General features: G+C 50.9%; 1 protein-coding gene across 1 annotated transcript in view; it reads left to right on the top strand.

Annotated features, from left to right (window-relative positions):
* The first annotated feature begins 9,118 nt into the window (after positions 1-9,118).
* STRAP (serine/threonine kinase receptor associated protein) overlaps positions 9,119-10,903 on the top strand; it is a 37,702-nt gene continuing 35,917 nt past the window's right edge. The window contains exon 1 of the mRNA XM_083180714.1: positions 9,119-9,299. Coding sequence (XP_083036840.1) covers positions 9,188-9,299 — 112 coding nt within the window. The 5' untranslated portion in view covers positions 9,119-9,187. The remainder of the gene's footprint in view (positions 9,300-10,903) is intronic.

Below are 10,903 nucleotides of genomic sequence, written 5' to 3'. Positions count from 1 at the left end.
TCCATTTTATTTATCAACCTCTTATGTGGCACTGTATCAAAAGCCTTAGCAAAATCTAAGACCACGTCTACAGCATTTCCAATACAGGTCGAGTATCCCGTATCCGAATATCTGTTATCCAAATTATTCCGAAAACCAGACATTCCAGAAAGTGAAATTTTTTTTTTTTTTTTGCTAAAAACTCACTGGGGACATTTGTAACAGCATCACTGGGGACTGATATGTAACTGGCACTATATATGTGCAAGACAATGATTGCTTGGCATTCAAATTCAATATCTGAGATAGTACACACATTTTGTTTCACGTTTTGAAACCTTGTTTTTTGAACAAATAAAATATATTTGTGTGTATTTTATGTGGTAATAAACTATATTTGTGTGTATATTATGTGTTTATACAGCATAAATGCAAGATACTTCAAAATACATCATTGAAATATTAAAATATTCCGAAATACGGAATAATCCGTTATCCAAAATTCTCCTGGTCCCGAGCATTTTGGATAAGGGATACTCAACCTGTATCAAGGTTTTTGCTGACATTCCCATAGAAACCTAGTAAATTCGTTTGAAATTAGCGATTTTTTTATTTATTTTTTATAAACCCATGTTGGCTAATACTGATTAAACTATGGAGATCTAAATATTTTTTAGATCCCATCCCTTAAAAATCCCTCAAATATTTTACCCACTATTGATGTTCACAGGTCTGTAATTAGCTGGATCCTCCCTTTTTTGTATAATGGTACTACCTCCGCTATTCTCCAGTCTTTTGGTACCTTACCTGATAAAAGTGAGTTCACAAAAACGTAAAACAAAGGGGTTGCTAATTCCTCTATTAATTCCATTAGTACCCTAGGATGAATCCCATCTGGGGGGGGGGGGATCTTAGAATGCACACCCAATTTACATGAGGTGCTATCATGCTGGGACTTGTAGTTCTGCAAAGAAAGACATGTGGTGCAGATGCACACTTCATATTATTAATCAAAATCAATCAATAATAGAGGTTCTTGGTATATTCATTGGCCAAGAAATACTAAGAATCTGGGGCGCGGAACCCCAAAAAGGCCAGCATAAGTCAGTCACCCCAGGGCAGCACACAAGTGAAAAACTAAGCTATAAATGTGTTAATAAGAAAGAAGCAGGAGCTAGAGGTTAAAAAAGGGCTAGGAAGTATAATATTAGTGAAAATAAATAGTGCTAAATAAATGTTAGGGTGTGCCACCCCGAAAGCAACTCGGTTACACCAACCCAAGGGGAGCCGCGCCCCAAATCCATCTCCAAGACTAGCAATTAGTGTAAATTTTTAGGTCTGTGCCCTCAGTTTGCAGTCTGTGGCTACCAGGGACCAAACTGGTGAACTAATGTTCAGATCAGGTGGGCGGGGTGCTACTCTAAGTTGAAGGAGTCCCAACCTTCAGGTGTACACAATGCTAGCTTAGGGGGGGGGGGGATCTTAGAATGCACACCCGATTTACATGAGGTGCTATCATGCTGGGTCTTGTAGTTCTGCAAAGAAAGACATGTGGTGCAGATGCACACTCCATATTATTAAATAAAATCAATCAATAATAGAGGTTCTTGGTATATTCATTGGCCAAGAAATATTTGCCCACCAACCAGCTTCACGGTAACCTCATTTCTGGTGGGTCCCTAATACTAAGAATCTGGGGTGCGGAACCCCAAAAAGGCCAGCATAAGCCAGTCACCCCAGGGCAGCACACAAGTGAAAAACTAAGCTATAAATGTGTGTTAATAAGAAAGAAGCAGGAGCTGGAGGTTAAAAAGTGTAGTGCTAGGAAGTATAATATTAGTGAAAATAAATAGTGCTAAATAAATGTTAGGGTGTGCCACCCCGAAAGCAACTCAGCCACACCAAACCGAGGGGAGCCGCGCCCCAAATCCATCTCCAATACTAGCAATTAGTGTAAATTTGTAGGTCTTACCTTCATTGTGCCCTCAGTTTGTAGTCTGTGGCTACCAGGGACCAAGCTGGTGAAATAATGTTCACATCAGGTGGGCGGGGTGCTACTCTAAGTTGAAGGAGTCCCAACCTTCAGGTGTACAGGTGTACACAATATTAGCTTATGGGGGGGGGGGGGAATCTTAGAATGCACACCCAATTTACATGAGGTGCTATCATGCTGGGACTTGTAGTTCTGCAAAGAAAGACATGTGGTGCAGATGCACACTTCATATTATTAATCAAAATCAATTAATAATAGAGGTTCTTGGTATATTCATTGGCCAAGAAATACTAAGAATCTGGGGCGCGGAACCCCAAAAAGGCCAGCATAAGTCAGTCACCCCAGGGCAGCACACAAGTGAAAAACTAAGCTATAAATGTGTGTTAATAAGAAAGAAGCAGGAGCTAGAGGTTAAAAAGTGCAGTGCTAGGAAGTATAATATTAGTGAAAATAAATAGTGCTAAATAAATGTTGGGCCTGGTAGGACCAAGTAGGGTGAGGCCAACCGCGACACTAATGTAACAAGTCACCGGCATCATGTAGGCTCAGGCCAACCGCGACACTAATGTAATAAGTCACCGGCATCATGTAGGCTGAGGCCAACCGCGACACTAATGTAACAAGTCACTGGCCTCATGTAGGCTCAGGCCAACCGCGACACTAATGTAACAAGTCACCGGCCTCATGTAGGCTCAGGCCAACCGCGACACTAATGTAACAAGTCACCGGCATCATGTAGGCTTAGGCCAACCGCGACACTAATGTAACAAGTCACTGGCCTCATGTAGGCTCAGGCCAACCGCGACACTAATGTAACAAGTCACCGGCCTCATGTAGGCTCAGGCCAACCGCGACACTAATGTAACAAGTCACCGGCCTCATGTAGGCTCAGGCCAACCGCGACACTAATGTAACAAGTCACCGGCATCATGTAGGCTCAGGCCAACCGCGACACTAATGTAACAAGTCACCGGCATCATGTAGGCTGAGGCAAACCGTGACACTAATGTAACAAGTCACCGGCCTCATGTAGGCTGAGGCAAACCGTGACATTAATGTAACAAGTCACCGGCATCATGTAGGCTGAGGCCAACCGCGACACTAATGTAACAAGTCACCGGCATCATGTAGGCTGAGGCCAACCGCGACACTAATGTAATAAGTCACCGGCATCATGTAGACTGAGGCTAACCGCGACACTAATGTAACAAGTCACCGGCATCATGTAGGCTCAGGCCAACCGCGAGACTAATGTAACAAGTCACCGGCATCATGTAGGCTGAGGCTAACCGCGAGACTAATGTAACAAGTCACCGGCATCATGTAGGCTGAGGCCAACCGCGACACTAATGTAACAAGTCACCGGCATCATGTAGGCTGAGGCCAACCGCGACACTAATGTAACAAGTCACCGGCATCATGTAGGCTGAGGCCAACCGCGACACTAATGTAACAAGTCACCGGCATCATGTAGGCTGAGGCTAACCGCGACACTAATGTAACAAGTCACCGGCATCATGTAGGCTGTGGCCAACCGCGACACTAATGTAACAAGTCACCGGCATCATGTAGGCTGAGGCCAACCGCGACACTAATGTAACAAGTCACCGGCATCATGTAGGCTGAGGCCAACCGCGACACTAATGTAACAAGTCACCGGCATCATGTAGGCTCAGGCCAACCGCGACACTAATGTAACAAGTCACCGGCATCATGTAGGCTCAGGCCAACCGCGACATTAATGTAACAAGTCACCGGCATCATGTAGGCTCAGGCTAACCGCGACACTAATGTAACAAGTCACCGGCATCATGTAGGCTGAGGCCAACCGCGACACTAATGTAACAAGTCACCGGCCTCATGTAGGCTGAGGCTAACCGCGACACTAATGTAACAAGTCACCGGCCTCATGTAGGCTCAGGCCAACCGTGACACTAATGTAACAAGTTACCGGCATCATGTAGGCTCAGGCCAACCGCGACACTAATGTAACAAGTCACCGGCATCATGTAGGCTGAGGCCAACCGCGACACTAATGTAACAAGTCACCGGCATCATGTAGGCTGAGGCCAACCGCGACACTAATGTAACAAGTCACCGGCCTCATGTAGGCTCAGGCCAACCGCGACACTAATGTAACAAGTCACCGGCATCATGTAGGCTCAGGCCAACCGCGACACTAATGTAACAAGTCACCGGCATCATGTAGGCTGAGGCCAACCGCGACACTAATGTAACAAGTCACCGGCATCATGTAGGCTGAGGCCAACCGCGACACTAATGTAACAAGTCACCGGCATCATGTAGGCTGAGGCCAACCGCGACACTAATGTAACAAGTCACCGGCATCATGTAGGCTGAGGCCAACCGCGACACTAATGTAACAAGTCACCGGCATCATGTAGGCTGAGGCCAACCGCGACACTAATGTAACAAGTCACCGGCATCATGTAGGCTGAGGCCAACCGCGACACTAATGTAACAAGTCACCGGCCTCATGTAGGCTCAGGCCAACCGCGACACTAATGTAACAAGTCACCGGCATCATGTAGGCTCAGGCCAACCGCGACACTAATGTAATAAGTCACCGCCATCATGTAGACTGAGGCTAACCGCGACACTAATGTAACAAGTCACCGGCCTCATGTAGGCTCAGGCCAACCGCGACACTAATGTAACAAGTCACCGGCATCATGTAGGCTCAGGCCAACCGCGACACTAATGTAATAAGTCACCGGCATCATGTAGACTGAGGCTAACCGTGACACTAATGTAACAAGTCACCGGCATCATGTAGGCTGAGGCTAACCGCGACACTAATGTAACAAGTCACCGGCATCATGTAGGCTGAGGCCAACCGCGACACTAATGTAACAAGTCACCGGCATCATGTAGGCTCCTGCATCACGTGACTTCATCACTACCTGCCCCTCCTATCAGAATGCTCTGGACACTGCTAAACAAACCTATTTCCATTCTCTCATGTCTTCTCATGCCACCAACCCCAAGTGGTACACGGTTGTTAGGTCCACATATGAAATAGGTCAACATACCTAAAGTCTACATGGTTGGAAGGTCGACACAAGCATTAGAGTGACAATGGCTAGGTCGACAGTCAAAAGGTCAACATGGATTTTTCACTATTTTTTGAGCCAACATGTGCTAACAGGCACTAGGGTGTGGATGGAGAATAGAATAGTGTGCCAAGCATAGCGAGGCACCGTGCCCGAAGCATGGTGAGAGCAGCGAGCCATGCGAGGGGACGTGGTACTTTTATAATGGTGCCCATGTCGACATTCGGGACAGAAAAAGTGAAAAACCCATGTTGACTTAGACTGTCGATCTAGCCATTGTTGACCTTCCAACCATATTGACCTTAGGCATGTTGACCTTCCTTTCCTGGGGATGCAGTCAAAATCCCGACGGTCAAAGTACTGACAGGGTCAAAATCTCGACAAGGTCAAAGTACCGACATATAGAATGTACAGGTGAAACAGTCAACATAACTTTCGGTTGACAGGTCGCGAGGTCGACATGGGTTTTTTCACTGCTTTTTGACCCGACATGTACCGACAGGCGGTATTTCATGCCCTACCATCCACTAGGGCGTGGTGGGAGAATAAAATAGTGTGCCCGAAGCATTGCGAGCGGCTGCGGTTCACTTCCAACCGTGTCCATGTCGATTGTGTCGACATTCGGGGTAAAAAAAAGTGAAAAAACCCATGTCGACCCAAAGTCATGTTGACTGTTTCAACTGTACATTCTATATGTTGGTATTTTTTCAGGATTTTGTCGTTGTCGGGATTTTAAATGGCGGGATTTTGTAGTTTTCGGGATTTCATACCGAATCCCTTTCCTGAGCCCATTGGTATTTTCTCATTTGACCCCACAAGTGAGCATGAAGTATCCACACTCTTCTCATCCTCCTACTACACTAACTCTCATCCTCCACTAATTCTCATTCTCCTCCTCCACTAACTCCCCTCCTCCTCCACTAACTCCCCTCCTCTTCCTCCACTAACTCTCCTCCTCCACTAACTCCCCTCCTCTTCCTCCACTAACTCTCCTCCTCCACTAACTCTCATCCTCCTATTCAATGAATTCCCATCTTCCTCCTCCTCCACTAACTTTCATCCTCCTACTCCACTAACTCTCATCCTCCATTAACTCTCATCCTCCTACTCCACTAACTCTCCTCCTCCTACTCCACTAACTCTCCTCCTCCTACTCCACTAACTCTCCTCCTCCTACTCCACTAACTCTCCTCCTCCTACTCCACTAACTCTCCTCCTCCTACTCCACTAACTCTCCTCCTCCTACTCCACTAACTCTCCTCTTGATCCTATACCCTTACAAGTCAATAATACCCCTTTTACACCAAAACGCAGGGTCGCACCTGGCTTTTTTAAACCCAGGTTCAAGCCGGGTGCGACCCGGCGTTTAGTGCCATTTACACCGGGCGGACAGCCCGACCCGCACCCGCCCCCCCCCCCCCGGAGCTTGGAGATGACAGCGCGATGTCATCTCCAAGCGCCAATCACCGCCGCCGGACCGCAAAGCTGCTGGGGGCAGCCCAGCACTAAGGTAAGCTGCTAGGCTGCCCCCAGTCCCCGCGCACACTCCCCCCGCCGTCGCACAGGAGGTGAATGGATGCCGCACACAGGCATCCGTTCACCTCCCTCCCCCGCCGCCGCAGGGTATAGCAGACAGCAGCGCCGGCTGTCAGTGACTGTCAGGCTGACAACCTGCAGACGCTGCGGTCCGCAGGTTGGACGTTCCCCATTCATGTAAATGGGAGCCGGGTCATCCGACCCGGCGTTCCCATTTACACCGCCCTCTACCCAGGTCCTAGCTGTGTTCTACCCAGGTCAGGACCTGGGTAGAAGTCCCGTGTAAAGGGACACGGCGTTAGGGATTTACACCGCCGAAGATCCGGGTCTGACCCGCCGCTGACCCGGATTTTTCGGCGGTGTAAAAGGGGTATAAATAAATCTGTCTCTTATGCTTATCCCAAGCTTAACTAAAATCTGTAACATCTCTCTCTACTTTTCAAGCATGCCCTTATTAACCCCATCCTGCACTTATTACCCTCATCCTGCCCTTATTACCCCCATTCTGAACTTGTGCATAACAGTGTGTACTATAATGTGTACAGGGTGTGGTATAATTTGAATTGGGCACTATGGTGTGTGGCATAATAGTGCATGTGGTGTGTGTGAATTGGTACTATTATGTGGCCACACCCCTTCCCCACAAAGCCATGCATTGTCCCTGTTTTCAGGGTTATGTATATTCTACTATACTGTATATGTATCTTGCTTTATGTAAATGGACAAATTGATACACCCCCCCCCCCCCCCCAACCCACATGTGCCATGCTGGGGGGAAGGGGAGAGGAGGATTTATTCCGTTGGGACCGAGAAAAGGTCAGGTAGGACCCTAATTTTTCTAAGTGAGGGGTCCCATGGACCCACAATTTATTTATTTTTTGCAATCATTGGTGGGGCACCCCCAGAAGCATGCTGAAAGTCTTCTCACCAGGAGAAGCCTGGAGAGGACAAAGTCAGCAAGCAGGCATCACTAAGACCCGCGGACTATTCCACTTGCAATCTATACAAAGTCGACCCCCATGTTCAGCCAACGGGAAGGGGCGGCAGTAGAGCGCCTTGTTAATGAGATGCAGCGTACACATTAGAAGGGTCCTGCTGAGCGATACGGGGTTACATAGTCACAATGTCACCTCAGGGTACTATACGCGTAATTACTAAGGGGCCCGTTTATTACAGCCCCTGCGGCCTATAGCCCATCTCAGAATAGGGGTAGGCCAGGGACCTGTTGATACCTCGAGCAGCATCCCATCCCCATAGAAACCTATAGGGGATGCAGCCAGTGGCGGCCCCTGCGGCAGTGCGGTCTGTAGCCCATCTCAGAATAGGGGTAGGCCAGGGACCTGTTGATACCTCGGGCAGCATCCCATCCCCATAGAAACCTATAGGGGATGCAGCCAGTGGCGGCCCCTGCGGCAGTGCGGTCTGTAGCCCATCTCAGAATAGGGGTAGGCCAGGGACTTGTTGATACCTCAGGCAGCATCCCATCCCCATAGAATCCTATAGGGGATACAGCCAGTGGCGGCCCCTGCGGCAGTGCGGTCTGTAGCCCATCTCAGAATAGGGGTAGGCCAGGGACCTGTTGATACCTCGGGCAGCATCCCATCCCCATAGAATCCTATAGGGGATGCAGCCAGTGGCGGCCCCTGCGGCAGTGCGGTCTGTAGCCCATCTCAGAATAGGGGTAGGCCAGGGACCTGTTGATACCTCGGGCAGCATCCCATCCCCATAGAAACCTATAGGGGATGCAGCCAGTGGCGGCCCCTTCGGCAGTGCGGCCTGTAGCCCATCTCAGAATAGGGGTAGGCCGGGTACCTGTTGATACCTCGGGCAGCATCCCATCCCCATAGAAACCTATAGGGGATGCAGCCAGTGGCGGCCCCTGCGGCAGTGCGGCCTGTAGCCCATCTCAGAATAGGGGTAGGCCGGGGACCTGTTGATACCTCGGGCAGCATCCCATCCCCATAGAAACCTATAGGGGATGCAGCCAGTGGCGGCCCCTGCGGCAGTGCGGCCTGTAGCCCATCTCAGAATAGGGGTAGGCCGGGGACCTGTTGATACCTCAGGCAGCATCCCATCCCCATAGAAACCTATAGGGGATGCAGCCAGTGGCGGCCCCTGCGGCAGTAGCCCATCTCAGAATAGGGGTAGGCCGGGGACCTGTTGATACCTCGGGCAGCATCCCATCCCCATAGAAACCTATAGGGGATGCAGCCAGTGGCGGCGCCGGACGGTTTGGAACAGGGATCCTGGAGACGGTCATGTTGGGAGGTACGGACCAGAGATTCCTGCTGTGGTACCTCCCTATAAATAAATGTGATCCTTAATATTTGCGGCTATCCCCGAAAACGAGAATAATGATAAATGTGCCCCTAATGTTCCACACAACATGGTTCCCACCAGCACCATCCCACTAGGACTGAGTCTGTGATATACGTGCAGTGCAGTTCCGGGTTATTCTGTAGCACTGGGCTGTCACACCCTCCGCACTACTAACTTTCGCCCTCACCTAAGATGGCTGCCCACTCCCTGACGCGTCACTTCCGTGTGATGACGGTTTCCGGTAGCGTGCAGCCGCCGCCGCAGCCTGTGTGTGTGAGAGACGGAGATGGCGATGCGGCAGACCCCCCTCACCTGCTCCGGCCACACCCGGCCTGTGGTGGACCTGGCCTTCAGCCGCATCACCCCCTACGGCTACTACCTGATCAGCGCCTGCAAGGGTGAGCCCATCTTACCACCCCCACCCCCCATGGGTACCACCTGAACAGTGCCTGCAAGGGTGAGCCCATCTTACCACCCCCACCCCCCATGGGTACCACCTGAACAGTGCCTGCAAGGGTGAGCCTAGCCCCCCGACACCCGGTGCTACTGCCCCATCTTACCACCCCCCCCCCCGTGGGTACCACCTGATCAGCGCCTGCAAGGGTGAGCCTAGCCCCTCGACACCCAGTGCCACTGCCCCATCTTACCACCCCCCCCCCCCCCCCCCCCGTGGGTACCACCTGATCAGCGCCTGCAAGGCTGAGCCTAACCCCCGGTGCCACTGCCCCATCATACTACCCCCATGTGTACCACCTGATCAGCGCCTGCAAGGGTGAGCCTAACCCCCCGACACCCAGTGCCACTGCCCCATTTTACCACCCCCATGGGTACTACCTGATCAGTGCCTGCAAGGGTGAGCCTAACCCCCCCGATACCTGATGCCACTGCCCCATCTTACCACCCCCCGTGGGTACGACCCGATCAGTGCCTGCAAGGGTGAGCCTAACCCCCCCCCGATACCCGTTGCCACTGCCCCATCTTACCACTCCCACATGTGGTACAAAGAGTTTGCTTCTCGCAAACAAACCCCCTTCCGCCCCCCCCCCCCATGTGTACTACCTGATCCTTGCCTGCAAGGGTGAGCCTAACCACCCGATGCCACTGCCCCATCTTACCCCATCCCCCCCGTGGGTGCCAACTGACTAGTGCCTGCAAGGGTGAGCCTAACCCCCCGACACCTGGTGCCACTTCCCCATCCCCCCCCCATGGGTACGACCAGATCAGCGCCTGCAAGGGTGAGCCTAACCCCCCGACACCCGGTGCCACTGCCCCATCTTACCACCACCCCCCCCCCCCCATCTTACCACCCCCCCCCCCATCTTACCACCCCCCGTGGGTATGACCTGATCAGCGCCTGCAAGGGTGAGCCTAACCCCCCGACACCCGGTGCCACTGCCCCATCTTACCACCCCCGTGGGTACTACCTGATCAGCGCCTGCAGGGGTGAACCTATACCCTAACACCCGGTTCTACTGCCCATTGATGTGACTGATACGCTCTCTGTAATGTGTGTACATGTGATAGGGAATATAGAGTGTGAGCACCACTGGGGCAGGGACTGATGTGACTGATACGCTCTCTGTAATGTGTGTACATGTGATAGGGAATATAGAGTGTAAGCACCACTGGAGCAGGGACTGATGTGACTGATACGCTCTCTGTAATGTGTGTACATGTGATAGGGAATATAGAGTGTAAGCAGCACTGGGGCAGGGGATGATGTGACTGATACGCTCTCTGTAATGTGTGTACATGTGATGGGGAATATAGAGTGTAAGCACCACTGGAGCAGGGACTGATGTGACTGATACGCTCTCTGTAATGTATGTGCATGTGTGATAGGGAATATAGTGTAAGCACCACTGGGGCAGGGGCTGATGTGACTGATACGCTCTCTGTAATGTGTGTGTACATGTGATAGGGAATATACAGTATAAGCACCACTGGGGCAGGGACTGATGTGACTGATACGCTCTCTGTAATGTGTGTACATGTGATAGGG

The sequence above is a fragment of the Crinia signifera genome, chromosome 4, assembly GCF_055691185.1.
Source record: "Crinia signifera chromosome 4, ASM5569118v1, whole genome shotgun sequence".
Taxonomy (NCBI): Eukaryota; Metazoa; Chordata; class Amphibia; order Anura; family Myobatrachidae; genus Crinia; species Crinia signifera.
The sequence above is the reverse complement of the archived record's forward strand: the minus strand, read 5'-3'. Positions and strand labels throughout refer to the sequence as shown.